The sequence below is a fragment of the Scyliorhinus torazame genome, chromosome 8 (genome assembly GCF_047496885.1).
Source record: "Scyliorhinus torazame isolate Kashiwa2021f chromosome 8, sScyTor2.1, whole genome shotgun sequence".
In the NCBI taxonomy this organism is placed as follows: Eukaryota; Metazoa; Chordata; class Chondrichthyes; order Carcharhiniformes; family Scyliorhinidae; genus Scyliorhinus; species Scyliorhinus torazame.
The window spans coordinates 111,277,046-111,300,951 of record NC_092714.1 but is presented as its reverse complement, the minus strand read 5'-3'; the positions used below and the strand labels follow the sequence as shown (position 1 = coordinate 111,300,951).

At 43.0% G+C, this 23,906-nt stretch overlaps 1 protein-coding gene across 5 annotated transcripts in view; it reads left to right on the top strand.

The window, feature by feature from the left end:
- LOC140428038 (transcription regulator protein BACH1-like) overlaps positions 1-23,906 on the top strand; it is a 101,716-nt gene that overhangs the window by 56,247 nt on the left and 21,563 nt on the right. For 3 of the 5 annotated variants that reach the window (XM_072514022.1, XM_072514021.1, XM_072514024.1), the window contains one exon: positions 13,237-13,491. In XM_072514022.1, coding sequence (XP_072370123.1) covers positions 13,249-13,491 — 243 coding nt within the window. In that variant the 5' untranslated portion in view covers positions 13,237-13,248. Of the gene's footprint in view, positions 1-3,394; positions 3,508-13,236; positions 13,492-23,906 lie in introns of all 5 variants that reach the window. The other 2 variants (XM_072514023.1, XM_072514020.1) reach the window with 1 other exon arrangement.

The window sequence follows — 23,906 nt, the reverse complement described above, 5'->3', positions numbered from 1 at the left end:
TTTTTAGGGAGGTCTGTTGCTGACTTGATATGGTCTTAATTATTTAGCCGCCATTTGGCAACTTTAATCCATAATAGAACTTCTCACATACATTTAGTAAATAGCATCAATATTTTAAACTGGATTGGAGTTGCATGGTGGAAGGCCTGGATTGGGAGGTTTTTGGGAACCAAGTTCAAATTAAGGCATAACCATGGGACAGAGGTGTCTGTTTAAACATTCTGCATCAAATGTATTCTACACAAAGTGAATTTAGACAATGTCAATTCGGTCTCCGTGGCAATGACCCATTACATTTTAATCACCCATAATTTAGCACCAATTGTGTCAAGTTGGCAATTTTTCTCAAGAGGCTGCTGTAAGAAATTGAAGAAGCATTTCACCGGTGGACTCGGTGAGACTAAACAACAATGTTGGGACAGAGCAGAGGGAGTATTGCTTTATATTCAGTTGTGCCTTATCTAATCTGGAAATACTAAATTATTTCAAATATTTAATTTTGACACCTTAAGCAGCAGATCTTCCAGAGAAGTTGAGCAAAAAATTGACATTTGAGCTCTGGTTGGCAATTTTTACATACTCATCAGGTTTGGGATCTTTTTCTTTTAGACTAGAATTCTTATCCTATTCTTATTCACTATAAACAACCTGGAAACTGAATACCAATGGCCTTGTGCATCATGGTCAGGGACTTTAACCAGGCCAACCTCAAAACTCCCAACACATCTCCAGGGACCCTAACGTCCATGACCATTGCTACATAACCACCAAGGACACCTACAGCTCCATCCCCTGACCACATTTTAGAAAATCAGACCACGGGACGGTGCTCCTTAGTGGGGGGTCCGGTTAAGAAGGTCGTGCAATGCTGATCTGAGATAACGGAAGAGCTCCTACGTGACAGCATGAAGTTAGTGGACTGCCCCATATTCAAGAACTTGGCGGCCAACCTAGACGGCATCAATGTGTCTAGGAATGCATGCCAAATAAGGTAATGTATGCATTCTCCAACTGGAAACTGAGGTTTAAATGGGAGATCCACTCCCTACTGAAGTCCAGGTCTGAGGCATTCAAGATGGGTGACCCTGGCCTATAAAAGAAATCTAGGTGCGACCTCCACAAAGCCATCATGGACGCCAAGAGAAAATGATAGACTAAGCTAGAGTCCTAGACTAATGACACAAACTCTTGTTGGATGTGGCAAGGCTTAAACAGTATAACGGGCTAGAAAGAAAAAAACGAGTAAAATCTCCACCAACAGAGCACCCCTCCCCGATGAACTCAATGCATCCTATGCTCGTTTTGAGCAGGAAACCAACAACCAATGTCATCTGCTCCAATAGCCTCAGACACACCCATACCTACTGTTATGTTAGATCAGCCTTCGCGTAAGTGAACCCATGGATAGCAATGGGTCCTGACAGAGTCCCTGGTTGTGCACTCAGATCCTGCGCGAACCAACTGGCGGGTGTGTTCGCAGACATCTTAACCTTCACTCCGTTCCGAGGTTCCCATCTGCTTCAAGAAAACCATTTTCATACCAATGCCAAAGAAGAACCATGCAACATGCCTCAATGACTGCTGACCAGTGGCCCTGACATTTATCATTATGAAGTGCTTCGAGAGGTTGGTCATGAGACACATCAACTCCAACCTTTCAGATTGCCTTGACTACTGCAGTGCATCTACCACCACAACCGGTTCACAGCTTACAGCAGTTGCTACCTCCCTGGCCATACATTCATCCCTGGCGCATCTCGATAACAAGGATACCTGCATCAAACCCCTGTTAATTGACTACAGCTCTGCCTTCAACATGATACCGGGGCCAGGATAGATACCCTACCACTGATGAGCAAATATGCTTCATCTGTTAGTATCAACTATCTTGTATTCCTCTTTTCAACTTCATGTAAAAAGGTGAATGATTTGGTCACATTTTACATTTTTAGATTTACTGAATGTTTGAAACTTAATTTGAAAACACCCACTCATGTCGCTGTACGTTTAAAAAGGTGAGATTTACACTTGCCATTAATGTTTTAGAAGTTGATTGACCAATGATGTTGAAGACGCCCAGTGTACAACAACAGGTTGTTTAATCTTGTTATCATATGCAGGGTAGCACGATAGCATTGTGGATAGCACAATTGCTTCACAGCTCCAGGGTCCCAGGTTCGATTCCCGGCTTGGGTTACTGTCTGTACGGCGTCTGCACGTTCTCCCCGTGTGTGCGTGGGTTTCCTCCGGGTGCTCCGGTTTCCTCCCACAGTCCAAAGATGTGTGGGTTAGGTGGATTGGCCATGCTAAATTGCCCATAGTGTTGGGTGGGGTTACTGGGTTATGGGGATAAGGTGGAGGTGTGGACCTTGGGTAGGGTGCTCTTTCCAAGAGCCGGTGCAGACTCGATGGGCCGAATGGTCTCCTTCTGCACTGAAAATTCTATGGTACAAAGGAGCAGATTTGTAATAGTTAAAATCATAAAATCAAAGATTTTTTTATCACACGCATGGCCAAATGTGATTTGCCACAGATTTGTGCACTAAGGGCGTAAAGCTCTACTGCAGATTGGTGGGCATTTTTTCTTTGAAATGAAAATACTGATTTTATTGCCAAAATACTGCTTTTTGGTATCTGAAATACTGATTTATGTTGAAAAAGGTTAGCACCTCTGAATAATCTGTACCCGGCCCTGCATTTTTCATTGACCAGATGTCCTTCATGGAACTGAGAATGAGTGGCCTCAAGGAATGTGGAATCGCAATTCTGTGCTGTCACAGTAGAGATCCATTTGCCTCATTCGGCTCTGCCCTCAGATTGTAATAACCCGAGCAGGAACCCTTAGGCCATCCCTCGTGGAGACTTTTTGTAGGACTGTGTCCTTGGCAGTTTCTTCCTTGATTAGACGCGACTTGAGACTGGAAGAGTTACAGTGATGAGATTAAAATGGACTTGCACATCCTCATTAACCAGGTATGTCTCTTTAACCCCGTGGCTCGAGAAAGCATGTCAGCGACAATGGGATAATAATATAATCTTTATTTGCTTGCCTGGTGTGTGGATTATGTCGAAATTGTAGCTTTGCAGCTTCATCATTATGCGTTGGATCCTTGGGGACATTTCGCTCAAATTCTTCTGTACAATTGACATGAGTGGCCTGTCGTCAGTGTCCACCAGAAATGTCCGAAGACCGTACACATACTCATGGAACTTGTCCAAAACCATTGATGAACCCAAAGCATTCTTTGTCAATTTGTGCATACCTGCGCTCCGTCTCTGACATTGCTCTGGATGCGTATGCCACAAGCAACCAGCTGTCCTTTGCATTCTGCTGAAGTAACAACATTCCCGGCCATCCGTAAATGCATTGGATGAAATGTTGTCTTTTTCGCAGGGTCAAAAAACGTTGGAACTGGTGCTGTAGTCAAGGAGATTTGCAACTCTTGCCATTCCTGCTCATATCTGGGAGACCAGTGGAACACTGTCCTTTTTGATCGTATCTCAGAGGTGAGAGATTTTAGATGCCAGATTGGGAATGAATTTGCCAACAAATTTGATCATCCCTAACATCCGTAGGATGCCTTTTTTTATCTGTGGGATGGGGCATCATCAAAATAGCCTTTATCTTCTCTTGATCCGGCTGCACACCTTGTGCAGAGAGCCTATCCCCCAATGGAAGGTGATGCTGTCAACCCCAATTTGACACTTTGCTTTGTTAAGCTTTAGGCCATTCTTTCTTTAAGTAAGGAGTCAGGACGGCTAAAAGGAGTCACGAAAAATCATTGGCAAATAGGGTTAAGAAAAATCCCAATGCTTTTTGCAAGTACATAAATAGCAAGAGGGTAGCCAGGGAAAGGGTTGGCCTGCTGAAGGATAGGGGAGGGAATCTATGTGTGGAACCAGAGGAAATGAATGAGGTACTAAATGAATACTTTGCATCAGTATTCACCAAAGAGAAGGAATTGGTGGATATCAAGTCTGGAGAAGGGTGTGTAAATAGCCTGGGTCACATTGAAACCCAAAAGGACGAGGTGTTGGGCGTCTTGAAAAATATTAAGATGGATAAGTCCCCAGGGCCTGATGGGATCTACCCCAGCAAGAGAGGAAATTGCTGAGGCCTTGACAGAAACCTTTGGATCTTTACTGTCTTCAGGTGATGTCCCAGAGGACTGGAGAATAGCCAATGGTGTTCCTTTGTTTAAGAAGGGTAGCAAGGATAATCCAGGGAACTACAGGCCGGTGAGCCTTGCGTCAGTGGTAGGGAAATTACTGGAAGAATTCTTCGAGACAGGATCTACTCCCATTTAGAAGCAAGTGGACGTATTAACGAGAGACAGCACGGTTTTGTGAAGGGGAGGTCGTTGATAGAGTTTTTCGAGGAGGTCACAAAGATAATTGATGCAGGTAGGGCAGTGGATGTTGTCTATGTGGACTTCAGTAAGGCCTTTGACAAGGTCCCTCATGGCAGACTGGTGCAAAAGGTGAAGTCACATGGAATCAGAGGTGAGCTGGCAAGATGGATACAGAACTGGCTAGATCATAAAAGGCAGAGAGGAGCAATGGAAGGGTGATTTTCTGATTGGAGGGCTGTGACTGTGGTGTTCCACAGGGATCAGTGCTGGGACCTTTACTGTCCGTAGTATATATAAATGATTTGGGGGAAAATGTAACTGGTCTGATTAATATGTTTGTGGACGGCACAAAGGTTGGTGGAATTGTGGAAAGCGAGGAGGACTGTCAGAGGATGCAGCAGGATTTAGATCATTTGGAGACTTGGGCGGAGAGATGGCAGATGGAGTTTAATCCGGACAAATGTTTGGTAATGCATTTTGGAAGGTCTAATGCAGGTCGGGAATATACAGTGAATGGTAGAACCCTCAAGAGTATTAAAAGTCAGAGAGATCTAGGAGTACAGGTCCACAGGTCACTGAAAGTGACAACACAGGTGGAGAAGGTAGTCAAGAAGGCATACGGCATGCTTGCCTTCATTGGCCGGGGCATTGAGTATAAAAATTGGCAAGTCATGTTGCAGCTGTGTAGAACCTTAGTTAGGCCACACTTGGAGTATAGTATTCAATTCTGGTCGCCACACTACCAGAAGGATGTGGAGGCTTTGGAGAGGGTTCCAAAGATATTTACCAGGATGTTGCCTGGTATGGAGGGCATTAGCTATGAAGAGAGGTTGAATAAACTCGGTTTCTTCTCACTGGAACGACAAAGGTTGAGGGGCGACCTGATAGAGGTCTACAAAACTATGAGGAGCATAGACAGAGTGGATAGTCAGAGGCATTTTCCCAGGGTAGAAGGGCCAATTACTAGGGGGCATAGGTTTAAGGTGCAAGGGGCAAGGTTTAGAGGAGATGTGCGAGGGTAGTGGGTGCCTGGAACAATCTGTCGGAGGAGGTGGTGGAAGCAGGGACGATAGTGACGTTTAACCAATACATGAATAGGATGGGAATAGAGGGATACGGACCCAGGAAGTGTAGAAGATTTTAGTTTCGACGGGCAGCATGTTTGGCGCAGGCTTGCAGGGCCAAATGGCCTGTTCCTGTGCTGTACTTTTCTTTGTCCTTTATACTGGAAGATCCTGAAAAGCCTTTTGTCAGGCTCGTTGTGTGTGGACCCCCAAATTATTATGTTATCTATAGACTCCTTCAGCTATCTGTTCCATGGCACGATGGAAAATTTATCAAGCAGAAATTATGCCAAATGGCATCCGTAAGAAACCATAGCGCCCAAAGGGTGTGTTAAACGTACACAGCTTTGTGCTTCCTTTGTCCAGTTTGAGCTGCCAAAAGCCTTGTGATGCATCCAACGTGCTGAAACATGTCGCTCCAGCCATCTCTCATATTATTTCCTTCCTCTTCGGAATCGAGTTGTGCTCTCTCTTGATGTTAAGGTTCAGGTCTTTGTGGTCCATGCATATCTGTAAGTCATTATTCCTCTTCATGACGCACACCATAGAGTTAATCCAGTCTGTAGGTTCCTCCATGCGTTGGATGACTCCTAGAGCCATCATTCTGTCTAACTCGGCCTTCAATTTGTCCTTCAATGGAGTTGGGACATGTCTCGGCACGTGTATGACTGGCTTTGCATTCTCCTTCAATTGGATGTGGTGCGTAATAACGGGCAGAGTGCCAAAGCCTTGAAATATCTCCGGAAAGTCCTTTGTGATGGATTCTACGGATGCATGTTGGTGGGATGCCCTGCTTTCTACACTGTAAACCCGGTTAATGAGCCAAAGCGCTTTACAGCTTCCAGTCCTATGAGAGATTTGTGCTCTGTCTCCACTATGGAAAATTTTATCATGCGAGTTATGTCTTTTACAGTTACTGCGAGCTCACATGCTCCTAACGTTGTGATCTCATTATCATTATAGTCCTTCAGTAGTACTGATCGACAAACTATTTTTGGTTTAGTTTTCAGCCCTTTTAAAGCTGACAAAGTGATAAGGTTGGCCCTCGCCCCTGTGTCGAGCTTGCATTTGATTAGTGTGCCATTAACCATCAACAGAATCATCCATCTGGCTTCTATGGTATTCGCATCCGCATCACTATGGCTGTAAATTGTGAGGAAAGATTTGCCATTTTACTTGTTTGGACTACTCGTGTCATCAGTCGAAATCATGTCAACAGCAACCAGGTCTCCGAGGCATATCTCATTAATTAAGTTAACTGGTTCTGTTTGGTCCACTGTTGGACGTAAAAAATGTTGCTCAGCAAAGTGATTTGTTCTTCCGCACTTGGAACAAACCTTCCCAAACACAGGACATTGCCGCGACAAATGTCGACTGCCGCATCGTGGTACAAAATGGCGGATCCAGTTGGATGCTTAAAATGGCCACCTGCATTGAGACCTTCTTTGACTGCGTGACTATGCTTATGGTGCTGGAATCTTACACATTTGCGGCAAAACGTTTCAGATTGAGCGCATTAATCTGCTGTGCAGTGACAAATATTGTCACTATGGATGATAATGGTATAGTGTAGGTTAGATGGCTTTTGTTTCGGTGCAACATCGTGGGCCGAAGGGCCTGTACTGCGCTGTATTGTTCTACGTTCTATTGCTGGCGTTTTCTTGCTGCACCTCGTCTTCCCTCAATAGCCTCTTGCACATCTTATCATTCGATATCCTGAACACTGTCTGATTGCGGATCATCGACTTTAAAGTACTAAAATTGCACGACTGTGCCTTCAACCGCAAGTCGATCATAAAACCATCGAAAGATTTGCCCGCCTTGAATAAGCGTGCGAAAGATATAACGCTCGATCATTTCATTTTTTTTGGGGTGCAATGCTGATCAAAGTATTTTATTACTTCATCGGAGGTTTTGCTTTGTGCTTCGCTGTTGAATGCGAAGGTATTGTAAATTTTGATGGCTTGAGAACCTGCTACAGTGAGCAGCAAAGCAATACACCTCTCGTCAGGCTGTACCTACAGGCCAAGGGCTGCAACATAAAGTTCGAATTGCTGCTTTAAAAAATGCCAATTCTCGTCTACATTACCGGTGACTTGAAGCTGGTGAGGTACCTTCAGACCTTCTATCACAATCTTCACAGTCTTTCCTTGCATTGAGTTCCAGTTCCAGGTAGGCGGAAGAATTTTCTTTCTTTGGTCCATTTTGTCCCGTCTTCTCCATAGTTATCTTCAATTGTTCAACACACTTGGTACCACGTTATGTTTTGTGTTGTGGCCGTTGTAAAGATGCACACACAACATCTAGTTCTCTAATAGTAAGATAGTTTATTGACAAAATGAACACGTGGAAAGGTTACTAATGCACTATAATACAAATGGTAGTGAATAACTGAATCCTCCTGGAGCTACTTCCAATGCGACTGCCCTCTAAAACGATTTACTATCAACTGCCGATCTGTGGAGTCACATGGTCGATCTATATCGCCACCCGCTGGTCGGAGATCATATGGATAACTATATACATTAATAGATAACTCTATACATTACTGTGCATATGCATACCACCACACTGGTCATTGACTTCAGGAAGCAAAGTGCTGGCCTTGCCCCTGTCTACATCAGTAGTGCTGAGATGGAGATGATGGACAGCTTCAAATACCTAGGTGTGCACATCACCAACAATCTGTCCTGATCCACCCACATTGACGCTACAACCAAGAAAGCTCAACAGCACCTCTACTTCCTCCGGAAACTAAGGAAATTCGGCATGTGCACATTGACTCATCAATTTTTACAGATGCATCTTTGAAAGCATCCTATCTGGCTGCATCACAGCCTGGCCTGGTAACTGCTCGGCCCAAGAGTGTAGGAAGCTACAGAGAGTCGTGAACACAGCCCAGTCCACCACGCATACCTTCCTATCGTTGATTGACTCTGTCTACTCTTCCCTCTGCCTTGGGAAAGCGGGCAGCATAACCAAAGGCCCCTCCCACCCGGGTTATTCTCTCTTCCCAACCTCTTCCATCAGGCAGAAGCGTTTGAGAACACACACCAATAGATTAAGACGCAGCCTCTTCCCCACTGTTGCAGACTCCTTAATGATCTTTTATGGACTGAACTGATCTTTCTACGCATATTCTCTACAGTAGTAGCACTATTTACCGTATACTTCATTTGTCTGTTTATGTATTTTCATCATGTATCCTCACGTATGTTCCATGTTTTCATGTATGGAGCGATCTGTGTTGACTGTGTGCAGAACAATACTTTTCGCTGTACCTCGGTACACGTGACAAGAAATCTAATCTGGGCAGCACGGTGGCGCCGTGGGTAACACTGTAGCCTCACGGCACCGAGGTCCCAGGTTCGATCCCTGTCCTGGGTCACTGTCCATGTGGAATTTGCACATTCTCCCCGTGTATGCGTGGGTTTCCCCCCACAACCCAAAGATGTGCAGGCTAGGTGGATTGGCCACGTTAAATTGGCCCTTAATTGGAAAAATTAATTGGGTACTCTAAATTAAAAAATTGAAATCTAATCTAATCTTTGGCTGTGTAAATTTAAGGTCTACACCTCTCCAATTTTTTATTTATTTTCAGCTTCCAGATTTTTCTTTCTCCTTTCTGACACTTCATATAGAAACTAAATGAAAAGTCCATACAAAATTAAAGCTAAGTAACACCTGTATGTCTTACTGAACTTGCAAGACTTGGCTCAACATGTTCAAAAGCAGTTAATATGAAATCAGTTCCAGATGTTGGTCTGTTACCCTGATATGCAATGGGGCAGTGTTTTGAACTTGTGCCTGCAGTCGGGAGTTCCTGATGCAGGGCGACATTAATAGAACGTGATGAATTTAATCTTGGGCTTCACAATATGGTGAGATAGGGAAAATTGGTGTGCGAAAAGAATGTTTGAATGGACACTTGTTTGTGCATTAAGCACCCTTTCTGTGGATTGCCACCTTGCCATGGTGGAGAGGCTTGAATGCTCTGTGATCTTGGATGATGCTGTCAGGAGTCTTAAGCTCTGACAGGGTCACCCATGGCGGTAAAGTCAGAGGGGAGGAACCAGACAAAGCGCAATCCAAAACAGGTCCTCAACAGCGAATCAGATGGAAGATATTCGTATGGCATTAATGGCTGTGTTGACAGATGACAGCTACAGCAGTAGGGAGATCCCCAGTTATCGAGGTTCCCTTGCCACTGGAACTGGACCTACCCTCTGTCAAGGGACAGTGTGTCTGCTGGTGAGGAACGGCATACCCACATTAAAGGATGTCCCTCACCAGGCATCTACCTGGAGGAATCAAGCACACCCTCCACACAGACAATCCTGTGGCGATTGGCGAGCGGTAACGGAGGCAGGACTGAGAGGTCTGGAAGTCTCCAGCTGTGGACCTCCACCTAGGTGGTGGAGTTTTATTCAGTTACCTCGCTCTTGGAATAGGAACAGAAGTGTGTTTCAGCAGCTATCTTTACGACTGAGCAACCCTCTTCAGCTAACCCCACGTGGGGAAAGTGCTACTGTGGCACGGTGGTTAGCACTGCTGCCTCACAGCACCACGGTCAGGGTTAGGGTTCAATTCCGGCCTTGGGTCGCTGTAGGGATTCTCTGATTCTATGAAAAGGTGCCCCAAAAATAGTCTGTTCTGTCCCCACCCTGGCTGGAAAACCGCCACTTAGACTGGAAAGTCTAATCTGCCATTAAACACAGAGAATTGAAAAGGCACAGGAATGGATGAGATTCCAGCGGAGATATTCAAACTTGGAGAACAAGAGATCATCCGTCATCTCCATCAGTTGTTACTGAAAATCTGGGACAGACTGAATTCCCACCGACCTCCGGATGTCGTCATCACCACCATCTTTAAGAAAGGAGACAAAGCAGACTCTGGGAACTATCGAGGAATCTCCCTACTCTCCATGGCCGGGAAGATCATCACCCAAATCCTTGTTAGCTACCTTCTCTCCCACTCTGAATAAATCCTTCCGGAAAGCCAGTGTGGCTTCTGACCAAATTGTGGAACAGCGGACATAATTTTCACTACTCGGCAATGTCAAGACAAATGCAGGTGCAACATCAACCACTCTACATGGCCTTTATTGATCTGACCAAGGCTTTTGACTGGATCAGTCGGGAAGTGCTATGGAAGGCCCTGTCACAAACCGGCTGTCCGGAGAAAGGAATCCCAGCGATCTAGAGTCCAAGGACTGACCCCACCTCCTGGTAAACCTGGAAAGTGCGGTCGAAGATGCGGCTCTAGGATCAGGCTCATCAACTATACAAGCACCCTCAGATCCATGACCAATAACACGGAGTTTCTTAGGTGGACAATCATACTCATTAGAGAGTGGTCTCTGGAGAGAAAGAGAATTGTATCTACTTGCCATTTTCTTTAGCTAAACATATCTTTCGAACTGCAGAACTTTACAATTGCATTTGGCTGTGAAACAGGTTGTGAAAAGTGCTGCTGCATTAATGCAATTTTTGCATTTCCAGTCAGCCATTTTCTATTTAAGAGTCTTTTTATTGTAATCCGCATGTCAATGATTCATATTGCCCTGTGCAAAGTGCCACTTCCTAATGATTGTTTTGTTCCTCTTTTATTACTTCCCCATCTGTATTGGGAAATGTTGCTCGGCCTGGAGCGATGGGGAGAGGGGCAGGAGTGAGTTTGGGCGAAAGTAAGTGGCGTGGTTGTTGGGGTAGTGGGCATGGTGTTTATTTGACGTGATATATAACAAGAATGTTAAATATCAAACTTCATGAGATATGGGGATTTAAACCTGCATTATTTGAATTTGTGACAAATTAACCAGTTTCATTTTTAGAACCTCAAAGACTCAGAAAACGTCCCAAGTGTCACTTTTCCACTGCATGTTTCGTTGTGTTTCTCTAAGTACAAAAGATTGTTTTGCCTCTGGTAATAAAAGAAAACCCTAGGATTTGCATAGTAACAACTGTTGTCTGTTTAAGTAATATCACCTCTGGCAATTGAGTGATATCCTCAAAGTGTTATTGTATAACCAAAGGACATAGAACTGTTTGATTGAAATTCTAATTGCAGCTAAGCAAAGTCTGCCAAAATTGCATCCAACGAACAACTGTTATGCACTGTAAATGTTTTATTAGGGTTCAGCTAATTCCTACATTACATTATAAATGCAAGTTCTCTTATTGGTAATACATTTTGATGGATTGAATTATTTTAGTTTGGCATTTATTTTTTAAATTCTGTTTATCTTTGTGCTAACTATTTGTCACTAAAATTTAATTTTGGTTCTGAGTTCCATTCATTCTGTGGAATGTCAAGTATTAAATATGTTCATAGATCATTCAAAATTATAATACAAGCATCTTAAGACTTTAAAAAATGATTTGCATCATACGATCCACTTTTAATCATTTAAAATCAAATCACCAGTTAATTTCTTTAATTTTTTTGTTGCAACTGAAAAATCTAATTGCTGCTCTTTTTCTCCAAGAAATCTGGAATTATTTGTTGTACAAGCGAGCCTTGGTGATAGCTGTATTCAGTGATATTTAATAACAAAATTAATTGTGTATTTATACTGCAACCAACAGGCTCCATATTGTTCAGCCAGCTTAATTTTAATGTCTCCATTGATGTGTATTTCTCCCATCCAGGAGAGCACTCTGAAGCTACTGTGCTCCTATCCTAACAAAGTTTAAAGATTGTTGTGCGTAAAGGATTCCACTCTTGGTGATGCTAAAGTTACAGGCCTGAAATTCTACTCCATTGCAACTTTTTATTCGGTGTAATTCGGCCCAAATTGGCATAGTATGGGATCTTTTGCATCTACCTGAGCAGGCCCCGGTTAGCATCTCAGCCAAAAGGTGGCACCTTTGACAGTGCAGTACTCCCTCAGTACCACACTGCAGTGTGAAGCTTGATTTTTTTTTTTTTTTGCTCGGTTCTGGACTGAGACTTGAACACTCAAACTTCTGACTCCGGTAAGAGTGCTGCATTCTGAGCCACAACTAACACGGCCATCATTTTCAGTAATTTAAAATCAGGTTGGTCACATGGTGGAATAACAATGATTTAATATTTTTTTCTTTCTTTTCAGCTGCATTAATCAAACTGTGTTTCGTTTCCACTTGAATATATCAAGACATTTTTTAAAAAGAATTACTTTGCTGAAAAAATTGATCTTTTAAAATGCATTTGCAGTGGTTTATGGCAGATGGTTGTAATTGATCTGCAAATGAGTTTGAATAGAAGCCATGGCAGTGTGGGAGAGGGTAAACCGTTCTTAGATGGGTGCAATTTTGGACCTAATTTGTGCCTCTTTTCTGAAAACTCTACCTCAGCATAAATAGTTTCTGATAGACTGGAAATTAATGGATTTTGCAACGGCTCACTGTAATAGTCTACTATGATTGAAGAGATGAATGATCTGTTTTATTCTGTGGTCTTGCAAAAATACATGTTGCAGTAATAATGTACCCTGAGTTTTCGTGATGAATTTGCATGATCTCATAATATATGCACACTAATGATTGGTGAATAGCACACTTATCCTAAGCTAAAGAAAACTGATTGTAATGCAGTTGTAGGCTAGAAATATAACCAGAAATATAAAAGCTACTAGAAGCTTGAAATTTAGCTTAGTTCTGTTGACCTTAATGGCTGGCGAGAAAATACCTTTTCAGCCACAAAAGAAACTAGAATTTATACCGCAGACGACTAACAAATTCAAAGTTGAAGATATTAGAGCTCCTGGCAGATTGAATTCATGTGATTTAAAACAGACTCTGCAACTCATATATGTATTGTACTTGTTTTACCAGGTATGAGACAGAATGTCGGTAAGCGAAAAGAGTGGCACTTTGGTTTATTCCTACGAGTCCTCTGTGCACAGCACCAGTGTTCTACTGAGCCTCAATGATCAAAGAAAGCAAGACCTCTTTTGTGACGTGACTGTGGTTGTAGAAAACCAGTCCTTTCGTGCTCATCGCTCTGTGCTTGCAGCCTGCAGTGATTATTTTCTATCAACAGTGGCATGGAAAAAAGATATTGACATGTTCGTTACGCTTCCTGAGGAGGTAAAGTGAATGGGATTTATTTATTGCTGTTCTGAAAATTTTCTTGGATGGTTCCCTATAAATGTTTTCTCTACCTTTTTGGCCAGCGCTATCTTCATTTTGTTCAGAAACACTGAGTTAATTTTCTCGGTCTTTGCTTTGGGAGCTAGGAACAAAAATGGAGACCTGAGTCACTGGGCTTCTGCCCCTTTTACACGGCGCTGGTATTCTCTCAGCAGAGTAACAGCTGCAGTCAAGACAAGACCATGTTGATGAAGTGGGAGGTTGTATTCCTCTTCTACCTCTTTGCTGGGTGCTTTGATTTTGGCTCCTCAAGCAAAGGAGTATTCAGAAAAAAACTGGAAATAAGCCTAATCCTTAATTCCTGCATACTGGAGAGGAGGGTACTATTTTTATTCTATGTACTGATTCCCCATTATCTCTCCCAATATGTCTGCCGTTAAACTTTGGATCTAGCTGCATATTTCCATCTGCAGCAGGAAAAGTCCCAATTTCGGAAGCCTGCTGCTCTTTTGAATTCCTACTCCTTCAAAGTTGCCCATGACCATCTGAGTGCCTTGGAACAGGAAATGCTCCTGGGACAGATATACCAAACGTTGAGCATGTTGCTTCTGTTTAAAACCTGTATAGAATTTGTAAGATGAGCCTTACGAAGGACAATGGCAAATGATTATGAAATAATTGAAACGCCCTGTGTTTATTTTGTGAAGAGTTAAGGAGTTTATTGCTTATTTAACATCACTATTCAGTCAGAATTTGTCAGAGAAATTCAGGGATCCCATTAGTCTTGTGTCCTTGAGCCCGAGTTCAAGAAATTATAGAAAGTAGAGATGAGCTGTTTTCTTCAACTCATCACAAAGTTTTGGTGCGTGAGAAGGAAACTCTTTACTTTTGTTTAATTTTAGTGTAATTTCATTATTTTCATTGAAGCATGAGGAGTTTAAACAGGTGTTGATTTATTATGTCCTTTGTGATTTTTGTCTGTTTTGTATAGTGTATGATGAGTAATACTTGGCACAGAAACAGTTGTTGCCTTGTGTCACTTTCTGTTTTGAAGATTTTTTTATCAGAAATTGTGAATTTCCTGTGTTTTGGGGACAGTAACATATCATTATGTCAAACCGAATATGGTGGATTCATTGGGAAAATGCAGATTTTTTGTTCAGAAATCATTCTTGGGATGTGGATGTCCATACCTAGTAACTCGAATTGTGTGATATTCATTGTTTTTCTCTCTCGGCAAGAAAATTTAAATCTGACACTAAATATGTTAATTTTTAAAATTGTATTTGACCAATCTTTAAACCAGTGTTTTTCAAACTTTTTTGCCCATAACCCATTTTTACCAACCTGCCATCCTTCAGGACGCTTGCCGGCCAACCTTTGCAATCCACCATTTTCACTTGCCTTTAATGTGACAGGTGAGCCTGCTTGGTCCTCATGATCTAACTTGCTTTGTCATTCAATATTACATCTCTGATAATGACCTTAGCTGATGATTTAAGATTTCACTGCATCCCCTGAAAAAAATCAACAGGTTTGTCCTCTAATTCGCCATGCTTAGCTTTGAAATGCCTTTGAAGTTTTGAGGGTTTTAATCTTTCATTTGCCAGCACTTCCCTGCATATAATACACATGAACTTTACATCCTGATTTCCAGTGGCATAATTAATAACCCAAACCTCAAGAAAGGGGCGGCACAGTGGTTAGCATTGCTGCCTCACAGTTCCAGAGTTCTGGGTTCAATCCCAGCCTTGGGTGACTGTAAATTTGCACTTTCTCCCCGTGTCTGCACGGGTGCTCCGGTTTCCTCCCACAGTTTAAAGAAGTGCAGGTTAGGTGAATTGGCCATACTAAATTGTCCCTTAGTGTCCAACAGGTTAGGTGGGGTTACGGGGGTAGGGTGGACGTGTGGGCTTAAGAAGGATGCTCTTTCCTAGGGCCGGTGCAGACTCAATGGGCTAAATGGCCTACTTCTGCACTGTAGGGATTCTTCTGCACTGTAGGGATTCTATGATTCACTTCACCAGAGGCCCTGGAGTTCACACCAGCACAGCTAAAAAATGGAGGAATCTCTCTCTCGTCTAGAGCACGTAATGTCCGCTCATGGTCAGCGTGCTGACGTCAGGAGGAGGCGGCCTGCCACTCTGGGCTTTGACCTGCGCACTACTGAAGGGCCACACATGCACGGGTTGACCGGCATTCTGAAATCCGGTCACTGCCGGCAATTTATTAAAAGCCGGTCGTGGTCGTTGGGCACTACTACCTGCAATCGTTAATGCCGCGACAACCCTGACTTTGAAAATGACCGCTCTAAACCAAGATATACAGAAATAAATAGTACTCCACTATAATTCTTTCTGAGTAAGGGTGGCACAGTGGTTAGCACTGCTGTCTTACAGCGCCAGGGACTCCAGTTCAAATTCAGCCTTGGGTTACTCTGTGTGGTGTTTGCACTTTCTCCTCTCTCTGTGTGGGTTTCCTCCGGGTCCTCCCACAGTTCAAAGATGTGCAGGTCAGATGGATTGGCCATGCTAAATTGTCCCTTAGTGTCCAAATTGTTAGGTGGGGTTGCTGGGTTACGGGGATAGGGCCGGGTTGTGGGCCTAAGTACGGTAATCTTTGCAAGCATAGGTGGAGACTCGATGGGCCGAATGGCCTCCTTCTCCACTGTATAGATTCTGTGATTCTAAAGATGTAACATTTGCTGGTCCTTTTGATCCTTGCTACAAATTCTGACATTAAAGATCTTGTTAGGCACCCAGGTCAACTATCCTAGATAATTTATCACATCCTGATGTCAGTTATTGTTATTAAGATCCCAAATGCTAAGTCCACCATCCTTATCATTTGTTGTACTTCCTGTCCCTGTCTTGGGATAGTTTAATAATGAATTGACGACGTTTAATTGAACAGTCATGAATTCTGCACTTCCAAATTGAACAGTCATGAATTCTGCACTTCCAGCAAAAGCTGAACAACACCGTCTGCTTAAAACATACCTTGACATAATAGAAATGAATAACTTTAATCATTTCCAGCTGTTGTAAAATCCACAATGTTTTTAAGTAAAAAGAAATCTGATAAACCTCAGTCATATGAGATTAAGCCAAATCCTAATTTTATATTTGTGTGTCCACAATTGACTATCTTGCACATATGTGTCTCCTTATCTAAGGAGGGGTACACTTGCCTTGGAGGTGATGCAACAAGGTTCACTCAATTTAATTCCAAAGATGAGAAGGTTGTCTCCTCTCCTGAGGGGTTGAGTAAAATTAACCTTCACTCTCGTTTCGAGAGAGGTGATCTTGCTGAAAAATGCAAGATTGTGAAGAGACATGAAAAGGTAGATGCTGAGGTTGTTTTCTCTGGCTGGAGAGTCTAGAACTAGGGATCATAGTCTGAGCAGTATGAGGCAACCATTTAGTACAGCGATTAAGAGAATTTCTTCACTCGTGTTGAGTATATTTTACACTGAGAGTTGTGTCCTTCGTGCAATCAAGGGAAATGGGAATCGGGTGGGAAAGTGAGGAGAGGTCAAAGATCACTCATGACCTTATTAAATGGTGATGTGGAGATGCTGGCATTGGACTGGGGTGAGCACAGTAAGAAGTCTTGCAACAGCAGGTTAAAGTCCAACAGGTTTGTTTCGAATCACTAGCTTTCGGAGTTCCTTCCTCAGGACCTGAGGAAGGAGCTGTGCTCCGAAAGCTAGTGATTCAAAACAAACCTGTTGGTCTATAACCGGGTGTTGCAAGACTTCTTACTGTCATCAAATGGTGGAATAGGCCCCAAGTGCCACATGGCCAACTCCTGCTGTTATTTCTTATGTTGTTATAAATAAGTGGCATAGTGAGTCATTTCAGAGGCTGGTGTGAGACTGGAGTCACATAGGCCAAACTGGGTAAAGATCAACTGTTTTCTTCCTCAAAGGACATTTGTGCAATAGTTGGGTTTATAATGACAAGTCATGGTCACTTTTTTTATATTAATGTTGCTTTTTTTATTTCCGGATAATTTTGAACTGAATTCAAATTCTCAGACTACTGTTATGGATTTTAACACTCAATCCCTGAATATTCACACTATAAATCCCTGTTTTAGACGAGGGAACCAAATGTAACATTTCCAAGTTTGCCAGAAAGATGGTGAACCTGTGGAATTGAAGGCGGTGGACGCCTAGTCATTGAAGGTTCACCAGACTGATTCCTGGGATGGCAGGATTGTTGTTTGAAGAGAGATTGGGTCGATGGGGCCTGTAGTCTCTGGAATTCAGAAGAAGAGGATTTCAGTGAAACATATAAAATTCTGACAGGACTTGCTAGACTCTATGCAGGGGTGATGATTCCCCTGGCTGGGGAGATCGAGCACAACACAGGCCACAGTCTCAGGATGTGGGGTAGGGCATTTAGAACTGAGCTGAGGAGATGTTTCTTCACCGGAAGGGTGGTGAACCTGTGGAATTGAAGGCTGCGGAGGCCAAGTCATTGAATATATTTAAGAAGGAAATGGATCGGGGCAGCATGGTGGTGCAGTGGTTAGCACTGCTGCCTCATGGTGCCGAGGTCCCAGATTCGACCCCGGCTCCGAGTCACTGTCCGTGTGGAGTTTGCACATTCTCCCCGTGTTTGCGTGGGTTTTGCCCCCACAACCCAAAGATGTGCAAGGGTAGGTGGATTGGCCATGCTAAATTGCCCCTTAATTGGAAAAAATGAATTGGGTAGTCTTATTTATTTAAAAAAAGGAGGAAATGGATTTCTAGACTAAAGGCATCAAGGGTATGGGTAGAGAACGGGAATATGGCGTTGAGATAGAGAATCAACCATGATGTTGAATGGCGGAGAAGGCTCGAAGGGCTGAATGGTCTTCTAACCCTCTGTACTCCTGTACCCTGTTGGCTGTAAGGGACTTGTAGAAATTACATTGTGCTCTTACCTATGTTTTTAGTGGTTTTGGGCTGCAGCACAAAACTGCTCCTAATTTGTAGTTTTTGAGTAAATTTATCTGGCATGACGGAGGAAAAAGTGTGCTCCAGTGAATTTGATTTTATTGGACAAAGTTGAAAAATCTTTACTCTACAGATAATCTACGCTATACCTAACTTTGGGGTGTAATTGTTATCATTAGGTGTCTTAAATCGATTAATAGTCACATCACTCATGATCAGTCTAAATTTATGAAAAGTATTAACAATTAATACCATAAATGGAATTCGCCATACCACCAAAGGCGAATTTCGTCCTTTAAATAAACATTTTAATTTTGAAATAACAATTGGAAATACTCTGGTCAGGCAGAATTTGTGGAGGAGGAAACGAAATTAACATAGCTGATTTTTCATCAGGACATAGATTTGCCTTGACGGTTCTGGCATGTTTAGTGCATATTGTGCATCAGTGCCACAACTCATGCCGTTCGTGTGAAACAATGGAGTAGCAGGGCAACAAGGAAAACATCTACTTGATTTCCGCATTTAACTATGTACGGAGCCTGGATGTTGCTGTCCAAATTGCTTGAGTGCTGAGTGCCTCATTGTTACCCTACCTTGAAATTGAGGTCCATGCTGCACATTTTTCACTGATCTGTGTAGACCTATTGTTGGCCTATGTTTTAAGTGGGAAGGATCTTTTTCAGCAGGTTGGTGAATTATTGGAAGCGACAAGAAACTTCTGGAGCAGTGATATCTTGCCCAATCATCAAGATGAATCTTCATGCAACTCTTGCTCCATCTCTTCTGAGAGTGCAAGCTTCCAGAGATTTAAACAGCTAAGATCTGCCAATAACCAATTGATAACAAGTAGAGTAAGTCTTGCCAGTGCTCCGATCCCTCACCTTCTCCTCTCTTTTCTAACTTAAATCATATAGGGGCAGGTAAAATTAAAATTTTGTGGTTCATTTTAAAAAAAAAAAATATTTTTATTGAACTTATAACATTTTTATACCCAAAATTTACAAGGCAAAACAAAACTAACACAGATCAACAAAAGAAAAAATTCCGACCGACAACTGTAAGAATACACTTAACAAAAATGCAGCAATAACCAATTCCTTAAAGTGCAATATGAACGGTCGCCATCTACAGTTGAAACTCATCGATCGACCCCCTCACAGTGAACTTGACCGTCTCGAGGTACAGAAACTCCAAATCACCTAGCCATGCTGAGGCACTAGACGATGTTGCCTAAATCCAGCTCAGCAGAATCCACCGCCGAGCAATCAACGAGGCGAATGCCAAGTCATCCACCCTGCACCCTTTGTTAACTCCGGCTGGTCCAACACGCCAAATACAGCGACTAAAGAACAGGGATCTAAATCACCATTCAGCATTGCCGATATGGTGCTTAAAAAAAGACCACCCAAAACCCCACTAATTTGGGACAGGACCAGAACATGTGTGTGGTTGCAGGCCCTCTGGAACACTGCTTGAACCTATCTTTGACTCCTGCAAAAAAAAAAAAAATTGACTCATCTTGGCCTTAGTGAGGTGCCCCCTAAACACCACCTTTTAGCTGTATCAAGCCCAATCTCGCACAGGATGACGTATCATCCACTTGGCACTTCTGGCTAAAGATAGTTGTGAATGCTTCAGCCTTCTCTTTGGCGTTGATGTGCTGGGCTCCTCTATTGAGGATGGGAATATTTATGGAGCCTCCTCCTCCAGTGAATAGTCCATTAACCAATGGTGTTTCTTATTGGACCATTCAGAATGGCTAAGCCATTCATGATTAGGATATGAGCTTCAGCATTAGACTTCCTGAAGCCTTTTCACTTGTGATTGCCATGGAAAGCTTTCGTGATCTACTCATCCTGGATACAAAATGGTGGAATATTGAGAATTCCAGCAAACATACTTTTTTATAATGAACTTGAGAGGTAATGCTTAAAGCTTTTTAATAGCAACTGCAAAGAACATTACAGCACAGGAACAGGCCCTTTGACCCTTAAAGGTTGCGCCGATCCAGATTCCTTATTTAGACCTACTACTTATTGCCCAAACGATTTGTATTCCTCCATTCCCCGCCCATTCATGTGTCTATCAATATACATCTTCGTTGCTATCGTGCTTCCACCACCTCACTGGCAATGGGTTCCAGGCACCCACTACCTTGTGTGACAAACTTTCCCTGCACATCTTCCCTAAAACTTCCCCCTCTCGCCTGGAACCTGTAACCCCTTATAATTGAGTCATCCACCCTGGAAAAAGGCTTCTGACTGTTCGCTCTGTCTACACCTCTCAGAATTTTGTAGACCTCAATCAGATCTCCCCTCTGCCTCCGTCTGAGTTTATTCAACCTCTCCTCCTAGTTAGCACCCTCCAGATCAGGCAACTTCCTGATACACCTTTTTTGCACTCTCTGCAAAACATCCACTTCCTTCTGGTAGTGTGGTGACCAGAACTGCACACACTATTCCAAATGTGGCCTAACTAAAGTTTTATACAACTGTAACATGACCTGCCAACTCTTGAACTCAAGCATCCCATATGGCTTCTTGACTACGTTATTCACCTGCATTGCCACTTTTATGGCACTATGGACCTGAATGCCCAGATTCCTCTATGTCAATGCTCCTAAGGGTTCTGCCATTTACTGTATAATTCACACCAGAATTTGATCCTCCAAAGCTCCGTCTGCCATTTATCTGCCCAACTCTCCAATCTATCTATATTCTGCTGTATTTTCTGACAGTTCCCTTCACTATCTGCAACTGCACCTATATCAGTGTCATCTGCAAACTTACTATTACAGTGGTCCCAGCACTGATCTCTGTGGAACACCACTAGTTATAGATCTGTATTCTAGAAAAACTCCTTCCACTGTTGCTTTCTGTCTCCTGTTGCCAAGCCAGTTCTTTATCCATCTAGCTAGCACACCCCTAAATCCATGCGATTTTATATTTTGTACCAGTCTGCCATGAGGGACCTTGTCAAACACGTTACTAAAGTCCATGTAGATGACATCCACAGCCTTTCCCTCATCAATAAATTGTGTCACCTCCTCAAAAAACTTCGGTAAGACATGACCTTCCCCGCGCAAAACCGTGTTGCCTATCACTAACAAGTCCATTCGCTTTCAAATGTGAATAAATCCTGTCCCTCAGTACCTTCTCCAGCAGCTTCCTCATCACTGACGTCCGGCTCACTGGATGTAATTGCCTGGATTATCCCTCCTTCCCTTAAACAAAGGGACAACATTGGCTATTCTTCAGTCTCTGGAACCTCGCCTGTGGTCAACGATCATGAAAAGCTATCTGTTAAGCCCCAGCTATTTCCTCTCTTGCCTCCCACAGTAACCTGGGATATATCCCACCTGGTCCAGGGAACTTGTCTATCTTAATCATTTTAAGATATCCAACACTTCCTCCTTCATTATACTGACATATCCTAGAGTATTCACACACCCATCCCTAACCTCACTATCCATCATGTCCCTCTCCTAGTGACTGCCGATGCAAAGTACTCTTTAAGAATCTCACCCACTTCCTCTGACTCCACGCATAACTTCCCTCTTTCCCTAGCCACCCTCTTGATCCTTATATATGTATAAAGGGCCGTGGGATTTTCCTTGACCCTGCTTGCCAATTATATTTCATTACCTCTTTCAGCCCTCCTAACTCCGTTCTTTTTCTATATTCTTCGAAAGCATAGTTGCCTAAATCTTATGTATGCTTCCTTTTTCTTTTTAACTAGTCTCACAATTTCCCCTGTCATCTATGGTTGCCTAATCCTGCCATTTCTGTCCTTCATTTTCGCAGGGACAAGCTTGTCCTTCATTCTAATCAACTGGCCAAAAGACTCCCAAACATCAGATGTGGATTTGCCCTCAAACAGCCGCTTCCAATCCACATTCTCAAGCTCTTGCCGAATTCTGTTTTAGCTAGCTTTCCTGCAATTTACCACCCCCACTTGAGGACAACCTGTCCTTATCCATAAGTTATCGAAAACTTGTGTGATTATGATCACTACTCCCAAAAAGTTCCCCTACTGAAACTTTGGTCACCTGTTCGGGCTCATTCCCAAATACTATGGAAGGTCCCCTCCCTAGTTGGACTATCAACATATTGTTTCAAAAAACCCTCTTGGACACACCAAACAAATTGCTCACCATCCGAACCTCTGGCACTAAGGGAGTCCAAGTCAACATGGGGGAAATTGAAATCGCCCACTGAAATAATACTGCTATTTTCACATCTTTCCAGAATCTGACCACATAACTTCTTCCATGTCCCACTGGCAGTTGGGAGGCCCATAGTACAACCTCAACATTGTGATTTTGCTCTTCATATTTGTGAACTCTACCCCGAATGCCTCACTGCAGGACCCCTCCAAGATGTCTTCCCTCATCACAGCTGTAATAGGTTCCCTAACCAGAAATGCAACTCCCCCAACCTTTCTGCCACCCCTCTGTCTCATCTAAAATATCGATATCCCAGAGCATTAAGCCGCCAGTCCTGTCCCTCCTTTAACCATGTCTCCGCATTAGCAACAATATCATAATTCACAACATTAATCCAAGCTCGAGGTTCACCCGTTTCCCTGTTATACTACTTGTGTTGAAGCAAAGGCACTCCAGACCGACTGACATCAGCAACTTCCTGCCCTCCCTCTTAGCTATATTTGTCTTGGTCCCCAGCTCTTCCCCAATCTCTACACTTTCTGACCTGCTCCGGTTCCCACCCCCTGCCATATTAGTTTAAACCCTCCCGAACCACATTAGCAAACCTCCACATTAGCTTTTAGTTATATACACCGTTAATATATTGGAGTGTTTAAACTAAAATATGACACTGAGCCACAGCTGGAGAAAAGACCCAAAATTTTGGTCTTCCACTAGAGGAAAGCTAATCTAAGATTGAAATCAGTCTAGCCGTTTGTGACATCCAGAAGCACAGGAGTAGGCTACTCAACCCATCAAACCTGCTCTGCCATTAATACAATTATGATTGAGTGCAGGGTTTAAGTAAAGTAGTGGAGAAATAGAGTCGGATACATGTGAAGCTGTGCCTCATGAGAGCACAAGTTTGTGATCACGTTTCCCAGTCATGTGTCATAGATCAGGCCACCTTGTGTTGCCATCTTATGGCATTTTTTGGTTCCTTCCCAGTCCAAAGGGCATAGAGAATAGTCATAAACCAAAAGAGAAAACGCTGGAAAATCTCAGCAGGTCTGGCAGCATCTGTAAGGAGAGAAAAGAGCTAACGTTTCAAGTCCAGATTACCCTTAATTTATCCAGTGAGAATAGTCATATCTCTGCCAACACCATCACCACCCTCTGAGACTGGATAATTAAACACGCACTATTTTCTTGGTCAACAGTAAATTCAAAACATGAAATTAAGATTTTTTGGTTTTGTTACTACATCTTTAAACTATCCCACCCTCAAATTGGAAGTTGCCATTGGATAGCAACTAGCCT